Here is a 26,334-nt window from a genome sequence, read left to right on the forward strand (position 1 = left end):
TCTTAAAATACAAAATTAGAATGTATTTTCAAGAACTCAATTTTGTAGGCACTGCTTAAACTGTTCAATTATCTGTTACGTGATTTGTAAAACAGTTTTTTCTCTCATCAGTGTAGAGGGATATGAATATTCCTTTATCCACGGTCCATTCTGCTCATATACATTCTATAGTTCTTTCTCTCCAATGAACCCCAGGCTGCTGCTGCTGCTGCTGCTAAATCGCTTCAGTCGTGTCCGACTCTATGTGACCCCATAGACGGCACCCCACCAGGCTCCTCGGTCCCTGGGATTCTCCAGGCAAGAACACTGGAGTGGGTCGCCCTTTCCTTCTCCAATGCAGGAAAGTGAAAAGGGAAAGTGAAGTTGCTCAGTTGTGGCCCACTCTTAGTGACCCCATGGACTGCAGCCCACCAGGCTCCTCCGTCCATGGGCATTTGTACCTAAAAGCTGTTATTTTAAAATCATAGATAGTTAAGTACTTTACGCGGGTCGTGATTTACAGTGCTTGAATAATTTGCCTTATTATTTAAAACCCCCAAACACAGTATTAATTTTCCCTATAGCCAGTAAATAATGGGGGGGAGGGGGTGCGGGGAAACAGATGAATTCTTTTGTTTCCGCAAAATATTTCAACACATACCACCAACTATATTACTCAGTAACTCCCTATAATTCCATTTTTCTTTATAATACTATGAGAATAACTGCACCTTTTACAAATTTACCTCCTTTCACTTTTGATATATATGTAAGAGTTTCACCTTTTTAAGATGAAAATTTCCAAATTTAACTGGCCACAAGTATGAAATATTCTGTGACTTTCTGTTTGCCTACATCAATGAAAGCAAAATGATGCATCTGACAGTATTCAAGTTTGATAAAACGCCATTCCTCCCCATCCACCTCATCTTCATGGACCATAATTAATAGCCCAACAAGGTAAGAGTGATCAGAAAAGAGTGGCATAGTGCCACCACCTGAGTTTAGACAGCTGCATAGTTTTCATCAACAGCAATACAACAACCGAATCTACTATAAAACTTTCCTTACTTACCATTTTCTGCTGCCTGTTTAATTCCAGTTTCATCCTCCAGTGAATCTGGCGAAAGCCCAATAATGTCAAACCTGGAAAACAAAGCAAAGTCCTAAAAGAATTGTTTGATTCTAAGAATATCTACCTTTGATAACTACCTTTGATGGTAACTTCAGAGAAAAAACGCTAACCAGAAATATTCTCTAGAACGTTAAATTCAAACTAAACTGTTTCTGGGCTTCCCAGATAGCTCAGATGGTAAAGAATCCACTTGCCAATGCAGGAGACACAGGAGACATGGGTTTGATCCCTGATCAGGAAGATCCCCTGAAGAAGGGCATGGAACCCCACTCCAGCATTCTTGCCTGGAGAATTCCAGGGACAGGGGAGCCTGGTGGGCTGCAGTCCATGGAGTCACAAAGAGTCAGATACAACTTAATGACTAAATAACAACTGTCTCTGCAGGCCAAAGAGTCAACTTAAATGTGTGAATCTGATATCCTGTGAGTTCCTTTTGCACTAAGTAGATGCAGATACTATTAGAAAGTCACTGTCACATAATTTAAAGTTAGAAACACCTGCAGAATGACCCAGGCTAACCTAACACCTGGGGAGGAATCTTCAGCCCTTGGGACACCCGAATAGATGCCATCTCCTCACTTCCCTCCTAGTCACACTGGCTGGAGAGCCCTGCACCAGTGCGGCACCTCGTGCGCAAGGCCTGCACCTGCTGCACAAGGCCCTCGGGCCGCCTTGACCACAGTCTGGAGAGCCTATCATCACTTGACCCTGAATCTGGGTCTGCCCCGCTATCCACTACATGCTCAGACTACGGTCAGGAGCAATGTGAGGTGGAAGTCTTGGTGCCAGACAGGGATTCTGTCAGAGACGGAAGACAGAAGAATCAGAGGCCACCGTGGGCAGGAACCTGTGAGAGTCGCCAAGGAATCTCCCATAGACACAGATGAACGTTCAGCTGGGTTAGAGGGGGTGGGGACAAGCAGAGGATAAGGTGGCAACACACCAGAGTCCCCACGATGCCTTGACAGGAGTGTGGAGACAGGGGAGCAAGTATGCCTGCTGGTTAGGCCTGGGCTAAGTCCCTTCAGAGATGGGGCAGCTCCAGATGGCAGAGCCCAGGGGAGATGTGGGTGCCTGAGGCTGAGAGAGGAAAAGGTCAGCGGGAAAAGAAGAGTCCTGGAGGCAACAGCCACTCAAGGCTGTGAACGGGCCATGGACATTGGATCCCCCGGTCACCAGAAAGGTAAGACGTCGGCAGGAGCTAGCTGGAGTAAGAAGGAAAACAGGACCCGGGGGTCGGAGTCGTCATTTCTGAGCAGAACTGAGGGCAGGGCTCTCAGAGCTGCAGGAAGAACACGTGGCCTGGACGCGGCTCAGAGAACAAAGGAGCGACTGTGAAGCACACAGGGAACGCCTGGCACCCTGAAGACCCCCAGAGGGCTCATCAGGAAGTGGTCTCCCTACACACCCACCAGCTTGCCAAGAAGCCGAGGCGGGAGGTGGACGCCCCGTCTGGTCACGGCAGTGAGCAAAGGTGTGTCAAGTGCTGAGACTCCGTGGCATTTCTATCCACCCACTCCCTCCTCTTCCTCTATCTGCTGTCGCAGCTCCTTAAGTTTACCCCTGAATCTAAATCATGAGAACCAAGACAGTGAAATAAAGGTTACATTTCACTTTAGAACTTTGCAACTTAAAGACAGTTCATTAAAAACTGATGTATGCAAAAGCAATTCTGATAAAAAAAAAAAGAAAAGAAAAGTTTACACACACAAAAAAAACCCTAAGTAAAAAGTTCTTAGTAAATTAGTGAAGTCTTACTTACCATGATGGCATGGCCATGTTCATATTTAATGTTACAGGCATAACCGGCCTACATGGGGAAGAAAAAAGAAAAACAAGAATAATACACCATAGCACAGAACCTAGTCAACATCATCTTTTGCAGATAATTACTTGACGCTCACACAACATCGAGTGTGCAATTTTAAACAGATGATCTGCTTACCACACCTGTACAACTCTGTGCTCCACACTCTCCAAATGGTTCTTGAGACAAGAGCAGCCACTGGGATGGACTAAAGTTGGCAAACAAATATCTTTCTTTATCTACACCTTTACTCGATACTTTCAGACCAGACGTGAGAAAGAAAACAGTGGCCAACATGGCTGGAAATGTCAGACTGGCTAAGGGTGGGGGGGAAGGGATACAAGCAATCTACTGCACAGAAAAGGTGACATCGATTCCCGTAGGCTCAAATGACATGAGTGCTGATTTTCTAGTTCTTACCTGCTTACAAGACCTCTAAATAAATAAGGAAAACGTAAGCTTTGCCTGAGTGTCCACTATACCCAACTCAGTTCTGTGCTGACAATGTTGGACCACCCGCCTGCAGCCAGGTACCAAAGGAAAGAACAGACACACTCTAACTGCATCTCACCACCATCCTTCTTACTTGAGAAACAAGTCCACCTTAGATGTCACAAAATCTTAGCAAAATTTCCTTGAGGACATAAACTTGCTTCCCTAGGTTCAAAGATAGGTTTACACCAAATTCAATCTGGGGGCCAATAACAATAGAGCAGAAATTCCAACAGCATCAAGAATCCTGTCTCTGGCCTGAGTCATTAAGAAGCACACGGCAACTCTGGCCACATAATGCAGCTGTCGCTGACAATGGTTAAGATGAAGCCTGTACTACAGGGTAAGAAGAGGAGGGAACCTCTTCTTACCTAGTCTTGGATATTCTTCCTCTTTCGTATTTATCCACTCTGCTGCTATGACCACTTCCGAGGCTGAACTACTGACCCGTCAGCACTCGTCTCATCCCACTGGCTTCTCCACGGCTACCCCTCCTCAGCAGCCTCTGATCTAAGACCTGCTCATCTCAGGGACTTTCTGAATTTGCTCAAAACTTACTAGTATCTTTTGGACACCTAAAAATATTTTCAGGATTCAAAGCCAAATCTTACAGACTCCAAAGTATGTGTTCTCTCTGTGCTGCATCATACTGTCTCTAGTTGATGGAATTTCAAAGGGTTTTCAAGGTAGTCACAAACCTGACAGGTAAATCCCCTTCAGAGACAGCTCATGGATATCCTCGGAACTTAACAAGTATCTGTGTATCTACAGGAATTTTCCTGGCTGTGAGTTCAATCAATCTCCAAGAGAACATTATTTTAAATTTCTCAATTTAAAAAAAAAAAAGGGAAGAAAAAATCAAGGTAACCAGGTCACATTTATGTTTTAAAGAACTTAAGCTGAACGTATACAAATGCTTTTCTGGAAAAGTAAAGCTATCATGCTTCTTCTTCTCTGGACTCCAAATCGCAAGCCTGAAAACTGGAAACACTTACGCATGCGGGCAGATGTATTTGATGTGGGCGCTTCTGATCCCGGCAAAGGCTTCGGCCCATCCATGCCTGGTGGAGAAGTAATGCCATTAGATACTGTTTTACAGTCCCGTTAGTAACAGAATAAATAGTTACTTACATTTGTAAGGACAAATTTTCACCCCTTAAAAAATCATTGCCAACCTAGAAATAACCCAAAGCATGTGATTTCAGCTTTACCATGAGAAGCTCTCTAATGTTTCCTAGAGAGCAGTGTTTTCTCTTTCATATACTTCACTGGGCTTTCAAATCTACAAAGTGTATTTTTTTAAACTCTATAATCTCCCAACCATGTGCCTAACAAAATAGCCAAGATAGATGATATAATTCACTTTATACGAAGAAAAAACCCTCAGAGGGGTAAAGCAACTGTCTGCTATCTCTCTTTTGCTACTACACCATCGAAAGTAAAACAACTTTAACATTCGCTCCTTGTGCAGATGTGGACATATGTATGTTCAAAATGGAGTAACAGAAAAACTAGAAAAATATAAACATCATCAAAATCCTTCCAGCCAGAAATAAACAGTTAATCTTTTAACATATTTTTTTCCAAGTTCTGCATGCTATCTCTGGAGAGGTAAACACAGATTTAACAAGAATGGGATCGCACTACAAACACACAGCTCCCTACTTGCTTACACTTGACATTACACCTGGTACTTTCTACATGTTACCTCTGTGTGCACAGTTGCTTAGGTTGTGTCCAGCTCTTTGTGATACTATGGACTGTGGCCCGCCAGGCTCCTCTGTCCATGGGATTCTCCAGGCAAGAATACTGGAATGGGTTGCCACGCCCTCCTCCAGGGGATCTTCCCGACCCAGGGATTGAACCCACATCTCCTGTGGCTCCTGCACTGCAGGTGGATTCTTTACCACTGAGCCACCAGGGAAGCCCCATTACCTCTACTAAAGGGTAAAATAAAAGTAACTTAAGACTTTTTTGGATAAAATGGTTTTGAAATAAACATTACCTGCTTTTCTGTTAACTACTTCTCTATTTTAATCCACCTTCCCCAAAAGGGTTAAGGACACAGAAACCTGACTGAAAAGGCAAACACAGACAGGGCTGAAACGATATTGCAGACTGCCAGTGAATACACACAGAATGAAGGAATGTTTTAGAAGAACACTATTTGGCAACCATCACAGTAACAGATGCAGACAGCAATCATTAATGGATGCTAAATCCAAAGGTGAAAAATGGATGAGAAACAGACATTTTTATGAAATCAAAGCATCTCCCCACCAAATACTTTTAAAGTGCAATTATACTTACTAATTTTATTCTGGAGACACTTGGTAGATACTATCTTAACCAGGTAGTGAAACATAAAATCATCATCAGAGGCACAAAAATCAACCCAGTGTGGGCCCGGGACCCACATGGCACCCTCTGTGGTGTCCCTACCAAAAGCGAGAAGTCACATAAACCAGACTGAGGGCCACCCCACCCAGAAACTGGTTCGTCGGGGAGAAGGGTCCAGGTCACCAAAGCTAAGAAGATGGACCGATCCAGACTGAAGGAGCCTCAGGAGATTTGACAGCTCAACCTGACCAGCTCACTTGTGATCTGGACCTACAAAGGACGCTGCTGGTCAGAGCAGAGGGATGTGACTGTGGACAGTGGGTTTGATGGGAGCTTCAGGTCAACACGAATGGCCTGACTGATGGGTATGCTGTGGCCACATGGCCGTGCCTTCTGCTTACAAAACACACTGCAGCTCCGTGGAGTAACGAGGCAACAGGCCTGCAACTTTATTCTTGAACGTGTGAGAAATGTTAACAACTGGGTAATCTGAGTGAAGGGCAAAGTGAAGTCGCTCAGTCATGTCTGACTCTTTGCGACCCCGTGGACTGTAACCTACCAGGCTCCTCTGTCCATGGGATTCTCCAGGAAAGAGTACTGGAGTGGGTTGCCATGGACCTCCAAATACTACTTCTGTAACTTTCATGTAACTGTAAAGTTATTTTAATAGAAGCAGCTAAAATTTTACACAATGATGGAACATAACCTGTTAAGTGATTCTATGAGTCCACATGACAGAAGTGAGGAGGGTCAAGCCAAAAACACCAGGGGAGTGGCAGTTAGAGAACCACGACACACTAACACCTGCCTCCAGTGAGACTCACCCATGCAAAAAGCCCTGGGTGAAAGTCCGTTGTACGATTTGCATCATCTAAAAGCACCTCCTCACGACTTGCGCTTACCACACAGGGAAAATACGGCGGCAGAGAAGCCTGAAACGAAGAGGCCGCCTTCACCGAGTGACCCGGGGCGGCATCAGTAATGGGACAGAGGACCCCATCTGGCTCCCAGCGTGAGGCAATGAATGGGGCTGAACCTCCATGTGAGGAGGTGCCACACAAACCTAAACGAGGGGCCAGTCCCATCCGTGCAGAAAGGTAGACATCCTGAGCACCAGAGAGGAGCAGAGGGACTGTCCCAGATTAAAAGAGACTCAAACGCTGCAGCTGCTCAGGGCAGCGTGGCAGGGACTGAAGGGCAAGCGGAGAGGATTACTACAAAGGACATTACTGGGGCAGCTGCCAAGGTCTGTTAGGTAACAGGGTAGACCGATAAGAACATTAAAGAAGTGCTACACTTCCTGAAGCAGACACTGTTCTGTGGTTATACAGGAGACTGTGCTCGTGCTTAGCAGGTAAGTACTGAAGTTGGGAGGTAAAAAGTCATGGTACTGGCAACTTTTCCAAGTTTAGGCAAACACAGTAACATGTTAGATAGAGCTCAGTGAATCTGAGTAGAAGGAATCGAGGAATCTGTTTTATTCTAGCATATGCTCAGTCACTCAGTCGTGTCCAACTCTTTGCGACGCTATAGACTGGAGTCCACAAGGCTCCTCTGTCCGTGGTATTATCCCAGCAAGCATACTAGAGTGGGTAGCCATTTCTACCTGCAGGGGATCTTTCCGACCAGGGATCGAACCAGTCTCCTCTCCTGGCAGGTGGAGTCAGGAATCACTGACTCCTGACTGAGTCACAACTGAGTCACTCAGTTACCACTGAGTCACCTGGGAAGCCCCTTTATTCTTGCAACTCTTCTATACCTTTGAACGTATTTAAAAAAAAAACAGTTTAAAAATACTCTCAAAAGTATTTATCTTTTGGGTTGTAGGATTTCAACTGATTTCATTCTCTTCTCAAATATATCTGAACCTGAATTTTTTTTTACAAGACAAATGTAACATTTCCATAATCATAACAAAAGCTATCTTTATTTTGGAAGGAAAACTGATCTCAAGCAATATAGTGTGGACTAACACATTTTATTACACAGGTTATGCAGAGGAACATGTGGTCAAATGTGTTTCTTGCAGAACTTTTCAGAGCTTTAAACATGCTAGTGCCCACACAGTAAAGCTTCAAAGGGAGAATAAGCCATATCATATTCCCTTGACACTAAGACATAATCTAAGTGGCACCACTGAAAAAAATCTTTTTATAAAAAAAAAAAAAAATCACCATCACAATAAACACATATAAGATGAATACCAATCTCAGAAACATAAAAATGTGGGGAAAATGACATATGGGAATTGAGAAACTATGGAATTACACAAGGTCTCCCAATCTCATTTGGCCACCAAACACTTTTCATGAGGAATCTACAGGACATAGACTGCTAGATCCAAGTTAAGACAGCACACCTTGGCTGGCCCTGCAAAAAAGAACCTTAACCAAAAAAAAAAAAAAAGCTGCCCATTTTTATAGCAACAAACTGAATCGCTTAACCCTCTTCACCCTGCAAGTCAACCTGACAAAAGAACTTCAGTTCTCCAAAAACTATCTTAAACACTGAATTACCATTTGTCAGACAAGCTGGTGCTGAATTTTCTCACGTGTTAATGGAACCAGTTAAATGTCAGCTTTCTTTGGTGCCACCCCACCAAGCACTGTCAGAACTGAGACCTCTAATTTTTGTCCTTCAGACTTCTAATTTTTTATATAAACTTCACTCTTAGTCAAGATGTCACAGCTGCTCTCAGCCTTTATAATCTCACGGTGGTCATTTTCGTCACCATCTCACTCTTAACTTCTGTCTAAAGTATCTGGCTACACTGGGGTCCACACAGAACCTTCCTCCAAATGAAGCTTTTTTCTCTTGGCCTGATTCTTCAGGCCTCAAAGCTCTTTATTGGGAAAGTTGCAGGGGACCAAGATGCTCTCTGTCTGTCAGGTAATGAAATAGGACTTCTCTAAAAACCTCTGGATTAGATAGATAGATGGATAAATAAAGAGGAAAACAAGTCTGTCTTTTTCATAGGACTACCTGTTGACCATAAAGTCCTATAACCCTTCCCATAACTCCATGTAAGGCATGGACCTCCACTTGGGAGGCCTAAAAGGATACTAGGAATCAATCGCTTTTAAGACTTAATCTAAATCTAGCCCAGTGCCTCCTTGTAAAGACTCAATAGTGTCTTGGCTCCTTTATCAAAATTTATGTTTCACTTTCCCTCCAATTCTGTAATTTTGTAACAATTTTATAACAACAACTTGACTGACATTTCAAACAGATAATCCAGGATTTAAATTTTAAAAAGCCCTCAGGACTTCTCTGGTGGTCCAGGGGTTAAGACTTGGAGCTCTTAATGCAGGGGGCCTGGGTTTGAGCCCTGTTCAGGGAATTAGGTCCTCATGCAGCAAGGAAGATCTTGCACACTGCAACAAAGATCCTGGGTCGGCGCAACTAAGACCTGGCGTAGCTCCCCGGCTTCCCCCCCCAAAAAAGCTCTCAATACAGAGAAAAGCTGAGTGACAGATAAACCACAGGGCTAAAGCCGTGTGTCTGATAAGCCTCCGAACAAATCTTTACACTGCATCCTCTGCCCTTCAACTGATTTTTGAACAGAACATCTAAGATTTCACTCAGAATACTCACATTGATAGTATCTCACTACACAAAATCCACCAGTTCTTCTCAAACTGCCTTGAAATTTCACCTCCAGAAAGTTCTCAAGTGCAAGCCCTACAAACATACCTCCCAACTCTGGCATCCAGTACCCATGGCAACTCAAGGAGGAGTTTGCAGTTATAATATGTTCCAGAAACAGGAGTTGATGCATGACAAATTAAGAGGATGGGGGAAACTGCAGGGGGTGGGGCTGGGAATCAAAAAAGAAAGGATTCTATCTCATGACCCAAGTGTAAGAAATATGACTAGCAGTCTTTTTTATACAGTCCTAGAGTTCTTCAACAGTGAATTCTTGCTCGAGTAGGGGTGCATGACCTCGTTCATCAGGGTACTAAGGATGGTACCTACCCTGTGTCTCCCAATCCATGAAGGAAGATCACCTAGAAGAGAAAAGAGCAATGACTGATTAACACCCCAAGAAACCACCAGAATGTCACAGCCCGGGGCTCTGGTTAAGCTGGATACCAGGAGTCACAGAACACTGCCTTCAGCAAGTTAATTATCTCCACAGACCTCGCTGAAGCGGCAAAAATACTTAACTTCTCTCTTTAAAGCTCCTCAGATAACTTACGTGGGGTTTTAGCACTTCTTGAGGTTCCAGTTAGACATGCTTCTGGGCAAACGATCACATTCTACAGAACACAGTTGTCTCTTTCAGGTCAGACCATGAGAGTCTCACCTACACGGTAGAATTTTTCCATCACAAAAAAGGAGCTTCCCGGGGTAAAAGTTTGAGATCCTCATGCACAAGTTTCCTAAGCAGTGCCACCCCTGATCGGAAACGACACTAAGCCTTCAAACTCTGAGATAAGGGGTGTGAGATGCGAAAATAAAGTCCTGTTCCTGGGGGCTTAAGGCCTTTCCCATCCACAGACAGGCAGAAACCTGCTCCAGAGCTGCCTGGGGCTGGGGCGCCGTCTGCTCACATGGGGGCCTGGGAGTGGGGTGCCGGGAGGGGTGGGGGAGGTCCCGGGGCCGGGGCGCGGGTGGGGGACTCTGGATATGGGCGGGGGGCTCAGGATGGGATGGGGGTTCGCGCTGGAGGTTCAGGATGGGGACAAGCGGATCGGGACTGGGGACGCAGGATTGGGGACAAGGGGATCGGGGCACGGGCTCAGGATGGGGACACGGGGATCTGGGCTAGGAGCTCAGGATGGGTACACGGGGCCGGGGGCTCAGGATGGGGATGGGAGCTCGAGGGTGGGAAAACAGCCTCCCGCTCGCCGTGACCCCGCGCTCTCCGCAAACACCCGGGCCAGGCGGCGTCTATCATCCCCGCCAGACCGCACCCGACCCACCAGCCAGGCGTCCCACCCCCTCCCCCCAGCCCGCGGGCTCCCCGGCGCGCGCCCGCGACCGCACTCACCGCGGCGGTGGCCTTCCGGGCGGCAGGCACGATGGCGGGCAGCGGAGCCGACATGTTATTGCCGCACATACACCGGCTCCAGCGGCCGCGCGTCGGAAGCGGAAGGCGGAGGGGGCGCCCGGCCGGGCCCAAGGGCGTGCGAGCGGCGAGTCGGGCCCGCCCACGGGCGCGCGCTCCGGCGCGTGCGCGTGCGCGGCCCCCGGCCCCGCGCCGCCCCCCGGCCCCGCGCCGCCCCCCGGCCCCGCGCCGCCCCCCGGCCCCGCGCCGCCCCCCGGCCCCGCGCCGCCCCCCGGCCCCGCGCCGCCCCCCGGCCCCGCGCCGCCCCCCGGCCCCGCGCCGCCCCCCGGCCCCGCGCCGCCCCCCGGCCCCGCGCCGCCCCCCGGCCCCGCGCCGCCCCCCGGCCCCGCGCCGCCCCCCGGCCCCGCGCCGCCCCCCGGCCCCGCGCGTCCCTGCTGCCCTCCGCGCCGCTGCCTGCGCGTCACAATGTCCCGCCGAGTGGCGTCCGGTTAGCTGCGGCCGAGGGCTGCCCGAGTTGACCTCCGCGCGCGGGCCGCGCATGCTCCATGTGGGCGGAGGGCCTGGCGGGCCGGGGCGCGCGGTCGCTGCCGACCCCGGGCATCGGATCTCCGCCCTGCGAAGGTGCGGACTTGGGGCAGCTTTCGCGGCGTTTCTTTTAGGGGCCGCTCCACTGTTTACTTCGGGGGGCCGCTCCCCTCCTCCTCTAAACTGCAGCTGGAGAGGGAAACGGTTGTCACCGGGTTTCCACGGTTCACCAGTGGGCGGATGTGGAGTTAATACTGATTTAGGCACCCTACCACGGGAGGGGGCCCAGTGCCTCTCTACTACCTGGTGAGGTCTGGGAGGGGCAGAGATGGGCACACTTAAAAGTCAGAATGCCCTGACCTTCGGAAGGTTACAACTGACCACTGGTGAAAAGCCACAACTTGTGAGCTCTGGTCCCGTTTTGTTTGGGAGCTCACTAAGGACTGTACCCTGAGACACAAGCCTCTGAGGGCTGAGGAGCATCTCTGGAAGGGGGGCGTGGGCGAGGTCAGCTTCTATACGATTTTGGTCCAAGTGTTGAGATGGTCAAGCAGCATTTCTGTAGGTTGCTGGTAGTCAGGAGAAAATACGGTTTTGGTGCTTTTCTGAAGGTGGGAAGATACCAGTTTGGGTTCATAAAAATTTTCCCCTGGAAGTATCTACTATCTGAAGGCCTGTTCTTTGAGTTTTCTCCTGAAACACAGATGCCTCCTTCTTTACTGTCTGAACCACCAGGTAAGTCCCTGGATGCCTCATTCTTGATCTCCACCCTGAACTCATTTCAGGGGGTATTGAAGGTCAGGGACTGTTGACTTCATTGTTGTAGAACCAGACGGCAAATGACATTGTCTTAATCTAGTGGAGAAATTTAAAGCTATATTGTTGTCTAGATGCTAAGTCGGCCCCATGGACTGAGGCCTGCCAGGAACCTCTGTCCATGGGATTCTCCAGGCAAGAATACTGGAGTGGGTTGCCCGTTTCCTCCTCTAAGGAGGAGGTCTGGGTCTTCCTGACCCAGAGAGCGAAGTTGTGTGTCCTGCATTGCAGGCAGATTCTTTAACCGAGCCATCGGGGAAGCCCTAAAAGATATATGCAATCTGTCAAAAGAGTAACAACCAGCCCCAAATGGAACCAAGCCCTTTCTGCCAGGCCCGCATTGTCACCAAACTGAAACTCACTACCTGAACTTGTCGGTTTCAGTCTCTGGCAAGAAGATGTCAGAACCAGTCTGGAGTTTCCTGGTGGGCATGAGGGTGTTAGAGAGCCTGGTAGGATCCCTTCCATCTCCCCCCAAAAATGAGTTAATCTGCTCCCTCTTGATGAAAGAGGAGGGTGAAAAGGCTGGCTTAAAACTCAACATTCAAAATACTAATATGGCATCCGGTCCCATCACTCCATGGCAAATAGATGGGGAAACAACGGAAACAGTGGCAGACTTTATTTTGGGGGGCTCCAAAAATCACAGCAGATGGTAACTGCAGCCATAAAATTAAGACACTTGCTCCTTGGAAGAAAGCTATGACCAACCTAGATAGCATATTAAAAAGCAGAGACATTACTTTGCCAACAAAGGTCCGTCCTATGGTTTTTCCAATAGTCACGTATGGATGTAAAAGCTGAGCACTGAAGAACTGATGCTTTTGAACTGTGGTGTTGGAGAAGACTCTTGAGAGTCCCTTGAACTGCAAGGAGATCCAACCAGTCAATGCTAAAGGAAATCAATCCTGAATATTCATTGGAAGGACTGATGGTGAAGCTGAAACTCCAATACTTTGGCCATCTGATGTGAACAGCCAACTCATTGGAAAAGACCCTGATGCTGGGCAAGATTGAAGGCAGAAGGGGACGACAGAGGATGAGTTGGTTGGGTGAAGCACTGACTGGATGGACATGATTTTGAGCAACCTCTGGGAGTTGGTGATGGACAGAGAAGCCTGGCATGCTGCAGTCCATGGGGTCACAAAGAGTCGCACACGACCGAGCGACTGAACTCTTGTTCCCACCTTCTTTCTACCTCTAAAAGTCCTCTGTCTGTGCAGCTCTTCAGACCTCCTTTTTATTTGCCATATGGGATGCTGCCCAATTTATGAATGGTTGCATAAAGCCATTAGTTTTTAATTTACTCAGTTGAAGTTATGTGTTTTTCTTTTAAACTGAAGGACAATTGCTTTACAGTATTGATGTTCTACCAAACATCAACATAAATCAACCATAGGTTTACCCATGTCCCCTCCCACTTGAACATCCCTCCCACCTTCCCCCAACATCCCAGGCTTCTAGGTTGTTACGGAGCCCCAGTTTGAATTTTGTTTTTAACAGTCCTTAGGGAGTCCAGGGTAAGGAAGATAGTGAGCAAAGATTTTTAAAAAAACCAAAAAACTTCACATTACTCACATGATGGCCAGAATGCTGAGTTGAAGGTCTTATACATGTTTTTTTTTTGTTTTTTTCAATCATTCTTGTCCTGAATCTGAGTGCTTAAAATTTTGTGGGCTCTCAAAACTCTTAAATTGATGCTGATTAAAAAAAAAAGGGGGTGTGTGGCTTTTGGGATTTTCATTGAGAGGTTCATGAATCTACAGACCAATTTGAGGAAATCTGACAACTGAAACTTTTGATCTAAGAACTGATAGATATTAATTTTGGTAATGTTGGATTTCTGTCAGTAATGTTTTATACTTTTTATCATATAGACCTGAATAGCATGAAAGTTGCTCAGTCGTGTCCAGCTCTTTGCGACCCCATGGACTATACAGTCCATGGAATTCTCCAGGCCAGAATACTGGAGTAGGCAGCCATTCCCTTCTCTAGGGGATCTTCCCAACCCAAAGATCGAACCCAGGTCTCCCGCATTGCAGGCAGATTCTTTACCAGCTGAGCCACAATGAAAGCACAAGAATACTGGAGTGCGTAGCCTATCCCTTCTCCAGGAAATCTTCCTGACCCAGGAATTGAACTGGGGTCTCCTGCATTGCAGACAAATTCTTTAACAACTGAGCTACCAGGGAAGCCCCACTGGCCTAATATTTTGTCAAATTTGTCCCCTCAAAATCCATATTTAATGCTGTTTTAATTTTTAATGATCATCATGTGGGATCTTATTTCTCCCACCATGAATCAAACCCTTGCTGCCTGAAGTGGGAGCATGGAGTCTTAACCACCAGACTGCCAGGGAAGTCCCACTTCATTCTTTTACATGACTCAATGGTCACTATTAACCAGGGCTGGAGTCAGGATGAACTTAAATAGTTGCTGAGACGTTTTCTTATTACAAGGTCTCCTTAATGTGATTTAAACAGGGGTAGCACAACACCCCAAGCATGTGGGTGGTTCATAAACATTATCTTGCAATGATAATGATGATGAAAAACTTCTATAGGCATAAAGATCAATGACTCATGACTTATTCACCACACATCCTTAATTTTACATTCTTAAAACACAGGTGAGACTCATCAAATTATTTTCACTTTTATATGCTTGGTCAACATGTTGCTATGGGATAAATTGGAGTCTACAGCTAAACACAAATAATTATTACTTATACTATTATTAACTGATGTCCACCAATAACATTACATAACCTATACAACAGAAAGCATCTACTTCCCAGAAGTGCAGCACACTGTTTTATGTTTCCTGTATCTCATTTATTCAATAGAAATTTTTTTGATGATAAACAATATTGGAAATGAACACTCACCCAGAAGCTCATTACTTAGTGAAAACTATGATTTTTCTAGATAAGCGGGGAAATTGTGCTTCTTTCTGGAGATTAGGACACATTTTGCAACATATTTTGCAATTTTCTTCCCAGAAGTATGAAATTTCTAACAGAAAGATGATGAAATATATTGAACTGAGAAGCCTTAAGGTCAGGAACTAGCTTTTATTTTTTCACTGTATTTCTTTCTATATTTCTAAATAGAGTCTGGTCTTGTATCTTCACACTGTTTTACGGAACTCATATATTTGTATTTCTTTTTTTTAAATTTATTTTTCAACTGAAGGATAATTGCTTTACAGAATTTTGGTTTTTTCTGCCACATATCAACATGAATCAGCTACAGGTATACATATGTCCTCTCCCTCTTGAAAGTATTTGTGCTATTAGCTTTATAAAAGGCTTTTTTAAACTTTTCAAAAGTACTCATTTTTGGAAGATCTCCCTTACCTTCAAATAATCTGGAAACAAAACTTTTGACTTCCTCCATGTATATTTTTGTAACAAGTTCAGTACCTTGCTCAAATATTGCTCAAATAAAGGAATGAATGAAACTTTTTCTGTAGTTTTTTTTCTTTTTTGCCCTGACACATGCAACTTGTGGGATCTGAGTTTCCTGACCAAAGCTGGAACCCCAGGCCCAGCAGTTGAAAACTCAGAATCTTAACCACTGAACTACCAGGGAATCCCCTTTTATTTTTTAACACTTGATTTAAAATAACTTCAAAAAGGTTTAGTTAAACATAGAAATAGCTGCCCTCCAAAATTTTATTTCCACCTTCACTACTTGTGATCACCAGTAGGAACAAACCCCCAGCAAGAGGGTGACACACACAAAAAAACAGTACAGGAACAGGGCATGGTCTGTATCACACTCACTTAAGACAAAAATAAGGAAGCTGATATTTCTGAGTGAAAATAATGTACTTTGGGCTGCAGATATTCAACTTTATACTATTTAAAAAAAAATACTAGTTACGTGGTAAGAGGCAGTGTATGAATCCTGGCTGCTTACTATTAGAATCTGGTTAAGCTACCATCACTTCATGGGAAATAGATGGGGGAACAGTGGAAACAGTGTCAGAATTTATTTTGGGGGGCTCCAAAATCATTGCAGATGGTGACTGCAGCCATGAAATTAAAAGACGCTTACTCCTTGGAAGAAAAGTTATGACCAACCTAGATAGCATATTGAAAAGCAGAGACATTACTTTGCCGACTAAGGTCTGTCTAGTCAAGGCTATGGTTTTTCCTGTGGTCATGGATGGATGTGAGAGTTGGACTGTGAAGAAAGCTGAGCGCCGAATTGATGCATTTGAACTGTGGTGTTGGAGAAGACTCTTGAGGGTCCCTTGGACTGCAGGGAGATCCAACCAGTCCATTCTGAAGGAGATCAACCCTGGGATTTCTTTGGAAGGAATGATGCTAAAGCTGAAGCTCCAGTATTTTGGCCATCTCATGCAAAGAGTTGACTCATTGGAAAAGACTCTGATGCTGGGAGAGATTGGGGGCAGGAGGAGAAGGGGACGACAGAGGATGAGATGGCTGGATGGCATCACGGACTCGATGGACGTGAGTCTGAGTGAACTCTGGGAGATGGTGATGGACAGGGAGGGCTGGCATGCTGCGATTCATGGGGTCACAAAGAGTCGGACACGACTGAGTGACTGAACTGAACTGAACCAGCCTTGCCAAGTCTGTCAAAGGTAATAACATCTACCCAACAAGGGGTTGTTAATGAATCAAGCCAGGGTGGCTCCTTCATTAACAGCAAGTGAAGTCAGCATCTGACTTGGTCAGAGCACCACAAGTGCACCTGGGTGGGGTGCAGAGTTTGAGTCTTAAGCACAGGTTGGTACTAGCCAGCCAGTGGTAATAGCTCAACTCTGGGTACTATTATATCTCAGGGTTGCCAACTGAAAGGCACTCACTATCTGCCTCTACAAGGACGAAGTCAGGAGCCACTGCAGCCCCTGTCTTTCAACAAACCCCTCACCTCAGAATTCAGGTCTGAGATCAGGAGTGAGGCATCTGTGTTCTGGGAAAAACTGACAGAACAGGCCTTCATATATTCAGACACTTTCAGATTTTACAAGCCCAAATTCTTGACTTTCCTTGTGTCTAGAAAAGCAGTGAAATCATTAATGGGGACACCTGCTCCTCCTTACTAGCAGGAGCCTCTGCAAAATGTGCTTGACTCCATTCATTTCAATTGCTCAGACGTGTCCAACTGCACGCCAGGCTTCCCTGTCCATCACCAACTCCTGGAGCTTGCTCAAACTCATGTCCATCCAGTCGGTGATGCCATCCAACCATCTCATCCTCTGTCGTCCCCTTCTCCTGCCTTCAACCTTTCTCAGCATCAGGGTCTTTTCCAATGACTCCTGACTCCACTAAAATAACATATAAGCCGACCTTCCCCCCCCTCCCCCCCGGAACTGTTTCTCAGAGCTGAGTGGTTGTCTTCTAGGCTATAGCTCTCATTTTGCCCCAAATAACTCACAGCTCTGTGTTGTACAATTTTTCAGTTGACAGGGCGTATAATCAGCCCAGCTCCCAGCTCCAAACCGGAACTTCAGCTCCGAGTATACTATTCTGGGCTCCACGTGGCGCTCGGAGACCTTGCCTCTCTAAGCACCAGACTGTGAGACAGCTCAGCAGACACCAAGTCGTACAACGCGCAGCGTTTCAACAGGTGTTTGTGCGGCGAAAGAAAACGCAGCACATTCCAAGCCAAGAACAAGGCACGATCTCTCAAAATACGGTCTCATCCCCAGTGAACTAAACACAAAGCCAGCTTAGCTCGGAGGAGATAGCCTAGCGTACCCGCCGCCGCCTGGATGGAGACCGTCTCCCGGCGTGCCCCGAGGCCGGCGGCGCTGCGCTCCTGCTGCACGACGGGGGCGTGGCCGCGGCCGTAAAGCAGCGCCCGAGATCACGTGGGTTTGGGTGCCAGGCGCCCTTGCGGCGTCTCATGCAAGCGGGTCATGGCCGGCCCGGTGCGGGGCGCAGCAGGGCCCTGGGCCCTGGACCTGCTTCGGGCCCTGCCTCGTGTGAGCCTGGCTAACCTGAGGCCGAACCCGGGCTCCAGGAAACCGGTAAGGCTGGGGATGGCGCAGGAGTCCTGGGGTCGCGGGTCTAGAGGCGCTGCGGGAACGAGGGGCCTGCGAGCCCCTGCTCTTGAGTGATGCGAGAAGCCTGCCCCGGTAGTCCCAGCTCTCAGGTCGGGTTTAGAGGAGTAATCGCGTTAACCTGGGCGGGGAGCGAGGTCGCAGGAAGTGCAGATGGTTGTGTCATTCAATATTGGGTTAGCATGAAGTGCTTTTCCATTATACGTTTATCTTAAGGGGAAAGATATTTTACTTTCTGCAAGTCACTGAACACAGAAAAGCTGTTATGGGCATACTGTCACCTTAAAAATCAACTCGTTGCATTCGCCAAGTAAGAAAAAAGTTTTTTTTTTATAATTTGGTGTTTTGACCTCAGAGCAGTTCTAATAGTGCCTGGCACGTAGGGGGTTTGGCTCGTTGCTGGCTGGAAGGATGAATGAGGGCCTTACCACCTGACAGCGCAGAGGTGAAATATACTTTAAAAAGTGCATCTGCAGCTCATAAAACATTCTTCTCTCCTTCCAGGAAAGACGGCGAAGAGGTCAGAGAAGAGGTAGGAAGTGTGGCAGGGGCCACAAAGGAGAACGGCAGAGAGGAACCCGGCCCCGGCTGGGCTTTGAAGGAGGCCAGACTCCATTTTACCTTCGAATCCCCAAATACGGGTTTAATGAAGGACACAGGTAAGTTTGCTTTGTTTGTGGTTTAATTTTTTTGCTTTGCTTTGCTTCTTAGTGTAAAAATTTGTGATTCTGAGAATCACCAAATGATAGCTTGGTAGAAATTTAAATCCACTTCTTTAAAGCAAACTTTTGCTACCCTTCCTTTGAACCATTTTTGGTAATGAAGTTTAGCCTGACTTAGTAGAGGGAAAAAGCCAGAGGTTACACCCAGACTTGCAGAATGGAGGTAATGGTGTATGCTCCGGAGGTTTAGAATGATTTTATGTTTAAAACTCTGGCCCACTGTCGTCACCCAGTAAATGGTAACTGCTCTTACTTTGAGATCCATTAATGCATAATTCAGATATTATGTTAAATTTTTCACATATTTATTTGTATAAATGAGTGAAGTAAATGTAGGAGTTTTATTTTAAACCAACTAAATTGATGCAGGAAAGGACGGAACAGAACTCTGCGTTTATCTTGAGGTCTTACAGGAAGATAAGTCTGGCTGAGTTTTCCATCTGTTGCTGCTTGTTTTCGTAGCTTCAGACGCCAGTATCAGCCTTTGAGTCTCAATAGGCTGCAGTACCTGATTGACCTGGGCCGCGTCGATCCCACACAACCTATTGACTTAACCCAGCTGGTCAACGGGCGAGGTGTTACCATCCAGCCATCTAAAAGGGACTATGGAGTCCAGCTGGTAGAGGAGGTAAGTCTGAATTACATTTTTTTGGTAAGTTTCATGGATGACTGTTTCTGATTTCCATATAATCAACACTGTGCCTCCTTCATTTTTATCTCATTCGAGTTGTAACCATTCTGTAGTGGTTGATTGTGTTATATTCAGTTGTGGTTTTAGAAAGCCACTGTTCCCTTGTCCTGGGTGTTCTTCCTGTGTATCCATTCAGCTTGCTCCCTCACTCTCTTTGGTTCTCTGTTCAGATGTCATCCTAGTAGGAGGATCTTTTTAACTTTTTTTTTTTCCTTCCAAATTATTTGAGGCTTAAATTATTTTTATTATGGAGATGTTCTTTATAAAGGAACACTCTGGTATCTGACGGTGTGCCTTATTGTGCCCAAAAGGGTTTTTCTTTGAATATATGAACACCTGATATTTATTACCAGGCAGTGCAGGCATTTTTCATTGTCTTCCTCACTGTAATGTCAGTTCTTTTGAGTGCAGGTGCTTTGACTCATTGCTGTATTTTCAACATTAGAAATACTGCCTTGTGATAGTCACTCAGTATTTATGGAAGAAAGGGATGAATGAAATCCAGTTATGATTGTAGGGAAGAGGTTTTCTATTTAGAGAAGTTGGCCAGGAGTTTTATAGGCAAATGAACCTGTACATTGCTAATCAACTAATGCCCCCCCACCCCCTTTTCCTTCTGTGTCAATAATACAGTTGATTGCTGTGTAAGTGACTTAGCGTCCACTAGAGGGAAGCATAGTTTATGGGAAAACCTTTCAGATCTTTGAAAAAGTAAACTTGTCGATAAAAGTTTTCCAAATTAATGATTTGAAGAGAGAATACCAAATACAGGATTAAGCCTTAGTATTCTACTTTAGGCATATCAAGGAACATGGTTATAAAGTAACATACAGAAAAACCCATGACCTCATGAGACCTTAAACTGCACATCCCAACAGCTTTGGACATATGTCTATTAAACTAGCAAAAATCATTCTGAAATCTGTTGGTTGAGTATGTACAGTTATTCATCATTTACAGCTTTGTAAACCAGTTGCCCTTTTCTGGATTTCAGATTTGCAGTCAATATTGGGTAATAAGATGGTTTTGATCTTTTCAGCATAAAATCACCAGTTTAGGAACATGTGTCCTAAGGTAAAACAAGATAAAAGAAGCTTAATTGATATAAAGAAATACTAAATAGGCTTCTTACAGCACTGAAAATGCTGGAACTAACACTAGTGCCCAGAGACAGGGAAATGGTTAAGCAGTCTATGGATAGTAATGAGAAATGTCACGTAACGTGGCAAGACCTTGTTTTATTGAGTCAAAGGTCCCATTGATTGTAAAAATCCCTGCCAGTATCAGAGAAGGGAGAAATGTGTCTTACAATTGATGGAATATTTTGAAACTGGGAACCACCTTGTTTAAACCACACGAAAATAGCAGAAAACTTTTTACCACTGCAAAAAGAATGGTAGTGCCACCATCTTTTTATTTTTGTCAGAATCTGTTTTGAAATTAGGCCTAATGAAATTGACCAAAGACAGGACTTTAAAAAAGTTCAGAACTATTTTTACTTCTCTTGTCTCTGCCTCTTTTGCTCAAGAGGGCTGGCCCTCCAGAGCTCAGCTATTTTGTTCTTCCGTTGGCTCCAGCATGCTTGTCCCCCTGTTTAAACCATCTCTTGGCCTCTTGCTTACTTGTAGGTCAGGAATTTCCGGTAACTTTTCTGTCTGTATCACATGACATAATGTTGTGGTTAGGAACACAGCCACTGAGACTAGGCTCCCTTGCTTTATGTTCTTGGGCAGGTTGCCCGGGCTCTCTGTGCCACCATCTATGGCATTGGAGTCACAGTAATTCTGTTGGTTTAGAGTTGTTTTGAGGGCTAAACAATCTGCTATTAAGGAGGTGTTGGGAATGGGTGCTTACGATGGTGCCTGCTGAATATGTAAAATGGAAGTCTTATCATCCCTGCTCTTAGGGAACGAAAACTAGGAAAATAGGGTGGCCTAAAGAAATGAGGAACGATTTGGTGGTGTTTAATAGGACCTCAAAGCAGAGATGTTAAAGTAGGAGTAGCTGCTGGGCTGGAAGCACTCCGGAGGAGAAAACAGGGCAGGGAGGAGGCCCTAATGATTAGTTTGCTGGCAGCACAGCCATTGCCTCACACACTTTGTTTTGACGGATGACAGGGCGCTGACACCTTTAAGGCAAAAGTTAACATAGAAGTTCAGCTGGCTTCTGAGCTGGCCATCGCTGCCATTGAGAAGAACGGGGGTGTCATCACGACCGCCTTCTACGACCCACGAAGCCTGGGTAAGCTTGTCGTCTCGGGGCCTTGTGTCAACTGCCTCACCAGGGTTTGACTTGTTCAGACACCTCGGTTCCTGTTTTGGGAATTTCTGCTAGTGGTGTGGCTGGTGGGGCTCTGTCTTCTGATACACCTCAGCTAGTATGTCCTAAAATTTTTTAGAAAAAAAAAAAACCTGGAGCTCAAATGCCCTATGTTTAGAAATTCACTAATTGTTGGTAACCCAGGAGTGACTTTGACCTTCAAGATGCAAACTTTTGAAGATCAAGTGTTTCCATTTGTTTACTTACGTCTACTAAGTTAAAAAAAAAGTTTTTGGAATTAAGCTCTCATTTTGGAAATAATTTAATAATTAAAAGAATATCATTAAGAGAAAACCAGTATATATATCACCAGTATTTGCATCTCTCTCTTTATTAAAAATGTTTTTTAGAAATTCTATGCAAACCCATCCCATTCTTTCTCCGTGGACAACCCATTCCCAAGCGGATGCTCCCCCCCGAGGCATTAGTCCCCTACTACACTGACGCGAGGAATCGAGGCTACCTGGCGGATCCTGCCAGATTTCCCGAAGCGAGACTGGAGCTTGCCAAGAAGTATGGCTATATTTTACCCGACATCACTAAAGACGAACTCTTCAAAATGCTTAGTACTCGAAAGGATCCACGGCAGATTTTCTTTGGTCTGGCTCCCGGATGGGTGGTGAACATGGCAGACAAGAAGATTCTGAAACCTACGGATGAGAAGCTGCTGGAGTACTACAGCTCCTGAGCTCCGTCCAGGGGAGCCAGTGGTCGGAGGGCACTGGAAGGAGGGGTGACACGTGTCTCCCACTGCATCGGCTCGGTTTGTATTTCTGAGGAGGAGGATGTTTTCTGTGTAATCACGTCTTTTTTTTTTTAAATCAAAATTAAAAATACAGTAAGCAAGAACCACATGGAAGATGTGGATCTGTGTGTGTCTCAGCAACCCAAGCTCGCTGGCACACTGCCCGAGGGAGTGGGCAGCTCTTAGACCATTTCCCCTTGAGTTTTCCATCATCTTCCCATTCAGGTCTTGTCTTATTGTTGCAAATCAGAATGAATGCAGATGGGCTGGGCTTGCTTTGTTGTCCTCTCGGTCGGTCGGGATCCGAGGGCTGCTGCTGAGCTGGTGTGCCTCTTGGTTAGCCCTGAGGAACCTCTTACCCAGAGTCGAGACAGTAAGCCTTCAACCCAGACTGATGAAGTTGCTGGATGTGAGTGTAAGGCTGGTGAATAGTTTCTAAGTATTGCAGTATTTGCTGGCAAGATTGAAATGAAAATTCCAAGTGAATTCATTTTTCTCAGCTCTGGCAAAGCTGTCAAAAATGATCAAGCCATTAACATTTTTTCTTTGAAGAAGGTAAATGTTCCAATTGATACAATTTTACTTATTTCCTAGACTTTGGAAACCTTTGTTTTGCAGTCATTTTAAATGATTTTGAAGAAAACGGTCAGTGGTTATATAAGAAATAAGAACAGTTGGTAACGTGAAAATTAAACTGTTAATGTAAAAGGTTTAGCAGTCAGTGAGCTTTTTTAGCTTTGCAAATATCTGTTGTATCTAAACCATGTGGAAGCTTAATTTATCCTGATGCAATTAAATCTTGAATAATTCCTGGTAATTCTAAAGTAGAATTAAAATGATTCCTGTTTATTTTATTAAAATTTTTTTTAAAAACCTAAACAGTGCATTATTTTGTCAATTTATCTACCTCAGATATTGCTGGTATAATATTTAGTCAATGAAGTAATTTATATACCAAGAGGATATTTCAGTTTATGCAGGATTATTTAGTTTGGCTTGTTATTAAGCCATTTCATAGTATCCAGAACTCATAAGAATCAGTACTAGGATACCTTCTCTGATAGTCACCTGTGAATTTCAGAGGATAGGCAACAATTGTAAAACATGCTTTTATTTCCAGGAGACCCAGTGACAAGAGCTGGCAGTGTTGGGATTAGATTTGGCTCCACTGATTGGAGCCCCAGGTCTCAGTGGCTTGAATGAGATCAGGTTTCTTGTTCTCTCAAGGGAAGTGTGGCAATCACTGTAGGGTTGACTGGTCTCTCAGTCGCTGGCTTCCCCCAGTCCTAGAGAGAGGTGCATCTTTAGGACCCAAATAGAACCCACACGGAGCTGCTTTCCCCAAGACGAGTCTGGAAGCTGCCACACAAAACCTGCACTACACCTATACCCCTGGCCAGAGCTTGGCTACAGCCCTTTTCTAACACAAGGGGCTGAAGTCTTCTTTGGCAGCTTGTGTTCTCAGCTGAAAAACCCTGTTGTGATGGGTGAATCACAAATGGGAATGTTGACAACCAGCAGTGGGGGTTGACGCCTCCTGGTATTGACCAAACTTCAACCCTGAGGTTAATTGACTTAAATTAGACAAACATCAAAAAAAGTGCAGAATTCATTATTTCTGTGCTTAATAGTAGGGGTTTCTGAGGTGGCTCAGTGGTAAAGAACCTGCCTGCTAATGCAGGGAGGTGCAGGATGCGTGGGTTTGAGTCCTGGATCAGGAAGATCCTTCGGAGGGAGAAAGGGCAACCCATTCCAGTATTCTATCCTGGAGAATTCCATGGACACAGGACCCTGGTTGACTGCAGTCCGTGAAGTCACAAGAGAGTTTGCATGACTGAGCATACAAAAGCATGTGCTTAATGGTATATTCACTATTCTGTTCAGTAAGTTATAAAACTAAGTGATTAATTCATCAATCTGGGTAAGAACGATGTTTTTGAAGGAGAGTAATAATAAAGAACCAGACAGCATCTACTTTTTTCCATGCCTCCTTTTTCTAAACATTTTGACCGTCAAGCTGTCTTAGGCTTCCTGTGTTAGATTCCAAAAAGTTATATTGGAATACTGCATGTGGAAGAAGAGAGGTGATAGATTGCAAAGCAAAACAGCAAGGTACACAGAAAACATGTTTTTGATGATTACAGTGATTGATTAAGAGAATACATTTTCATTTTTTAAAGTCACTGGGAAAGGTCCTCAAAAACTTTCTGTCATGAAAATAGCCAATGCCTGTTTTGAAATTATGTAATACTGAAGTCTAAAAAGTGAAAGTCCATATTGTCTTACTGTTACTGGTTCCTGACCTACTTCCCAGAGGTGAGAGAACTGTTGGTTTGTTTGGAGTCTTTTTTTTTTTTTTTTAATCAAAACAGCATAAGACAGCAAATAAAGGCAGTTACCTTGTTACATCTAATACTGTTTCAAAAACACTTTCCATTAGGGTAAACAGCACCTTTTTTCTTTCTATTTTTTTTTTTAATTATGAAAGTATGATAACACATTTATAGGAGACTTGGAAAATACAGACCAAAGTTACTTGTAATTCCACTACATAATTACGATTTATTTTTAAGTAGATTTTTAGTTTTGATGTCAAACTCTCAAAAATTAATAGAAGAAATATACAGAAAAGTGGGTATAGTAGACCTGAAAAGCGCTATGAACCAATTCAACATAATTAAGATTTGTACAGTTTTCATACAACAATCAGTTCAGTTCAGTCGCTCAGTCGTGTCCGACTCTTTGCGACCCCATGAGTCGCAGCACGCCAGGCCTTCCTGTCCATCACCAACTCTCAGAGTTCACTCAGACTCATGTCCATCGAGTCAGTGATGCCATGCAGCCATCTCATCCTCTGTCGTCCCCTTCTCCTCCTGCCCACAATCCCTCCCAGCATCAGAGTCTTTTCCAATGAGTCAACTCTTTGCATGAGGTGGCCAAAGTACTGGAGTTTCAGCTTTAGCATCATTCCTTCCAAAGAAATCCCAGGGCTGATCTCCTTCAGAATGGACTGGTTGGATCTCCTTGCAGTCCAAGGGACTCTCAAGAATCTTCTCCAACACCACAGTTCAAAAGCATCAATTCTTTGGCGCTCAGCCTTCTTCACAGTCCAACTCTCACATCCATACATGACTACTGGAAAAACCATAGCCTTGACTAGATGGACCTTAGTCAGCAAAGTAATGTCTCTGCTTTTGAATACACTGTCTAGGTTGGTCATAACTTTTCTTCCAAGGAGTAAGCGTCTTTTAATTTCATGGCTGCAGTCACCATCTGCAGTAATTTTGGAGCCACCAAAAAGAAAGTCTGACACTGTTTCCCCATCTATTTCCCATGAAGTGGTGGGATCAGATGCCATGATCTTTGTTTTCTGAATGTTCAGCTTTAAGCCAACTTTTTCACTCTCTTTCACTTTCATCAAGAGGCTTTTTAGTTCCTCTTCCCTTTCTGCCATAAGGGTGGTGTCATCTGCATATCTGAGGTTATTGATATTTCTCCTGGCAATCTTGATTCCGGCTTGTGTTTCTTCCAGTCCAGTGTTTCTCATGATGTACTCTGCATAGAAGTTAAACAGGGTGACAATATACAGCCTTGATGTACTCCTTTTCCTATTTGGAACCAGTCTGTTTTAAAGATTTGTACAGTTTTCATACAACAATAGGATACAAATTTGAAGTTTCCATAGACTATAAGCTAGGAGACACTGGAACATA

General features: G+C 45.0%; 2 protein-coding genes across 6 annotated transcripts in view; one reads left to right on the forward strand and one right to left on the reverse strand.

The window, feature by feature from the left end:
- LOC138088788 (transcription elongation factor A protein 1) overlaps positions 1 to 10,856 on the reverse strand; it is a 49,328-nt gene extending 38,472 nt beyond the window's left edge. For 4 of the 5 annotated variants that reach the window (XM_068984117.1, XM_068984122.1, XM_068984120.1 and 1 more), the window contains exons 1-5: positions 10,747 to 10,856; positions 9,729 to 9,760; positions 4,409 to 4,474; positions 2,877 to 2,924; positions 1,055 to 1,125 (exon numbers count right to left, since the gene is read on the reverse strand). In XM_068984117.1, coding sequence (XP_068840218.1) covers positions 1,055 to 1,125; positions 2,877 to 2,924; positions 4,409 to 4,474; positions 9,729 to 9,760; positions 10,747 to 10,815 — 286 coding nt within the window. In that variant the 5' untranslated portion in view covers positions 10,816 to 10,856. The remainder of the gene's footprint in view (positions 1 to 1,054; positions 1,126 to 2,876; positions 2,925 to 4,408; positions 4,475 to 9,728; positions 9,761 to 10,746) is intronic. The other variant, XM_068984121.1, reaches the window with a different exon arrangement.
- Positions 10,857 to 17,989: 7,133 nt separating this feature from the next.
- Positions 17,990 to 23,486, forward strand: MRPL15 (mitochondrial ribosomal protein L15). The gene is made up of 5 exons (XM_068983850.1): positions 17,990 to 18,111; positions 18,649 to 18,803; positions 19,329 to 19,494; positions 21,675 to 21,798; positions 22,227 to 23,486. The coding sequence occupies exons 1-5, from the start codon at positions 18,001 to 18,003 to the stop codon at positions 22,562 to 22,564; spliced, it is 894 nt and encodes a 297-aa protein (XP_068839951.1). The 5' UTR covers positions 17,990 to 18,000; the 3' UTR covers positions 22,565 to 23,486.
- Positions 23,487 to 26,334: the final 2,848 nt, after the last annotated feature.

Source organism: Capricornis sumatraensis, chromosome 11, assembly GCF_032405125.1.
Source record: "Capricornis sumatraensis isolate serow.1 chromosome 11, serow.2, whole genome shotgun sequence".
Taxonomy (NCBI): Eukaryota; Metazoa; Chordata; class Mammalia; order Artiodactyla; family Bovidae; genus Capricornis; species Capricornis sumatraensis.

What these genes read in the sequence shown, in the direction of transcription:
- MRPL15 (XM_068983850.1), top strand. Translation starts at nt 18,001, where the DNA reads ATGGCCGGCCCGGTGCGGGGCGCAGCAGGGCCCTGGGCCCTGGACCTG. An exon ending in GGGTTTAATGAAGGACACAG is followed by an intron (nt 18,804 to 19,328) that starts GTAAGTTTGCTT and finishes TTGTTTTCGTAG; the next exon opens with CTTCAGACGCCAGTATCAGC. An exon ending in CTACGACCCACGAAGCCTGG is followed by an intron (nt 21,799 to 22,226) that starts GTAAGCTTGTCG and finishes AATGTTTTTTAG; the next exon opens with AAATTCTATGCAAACCCATC.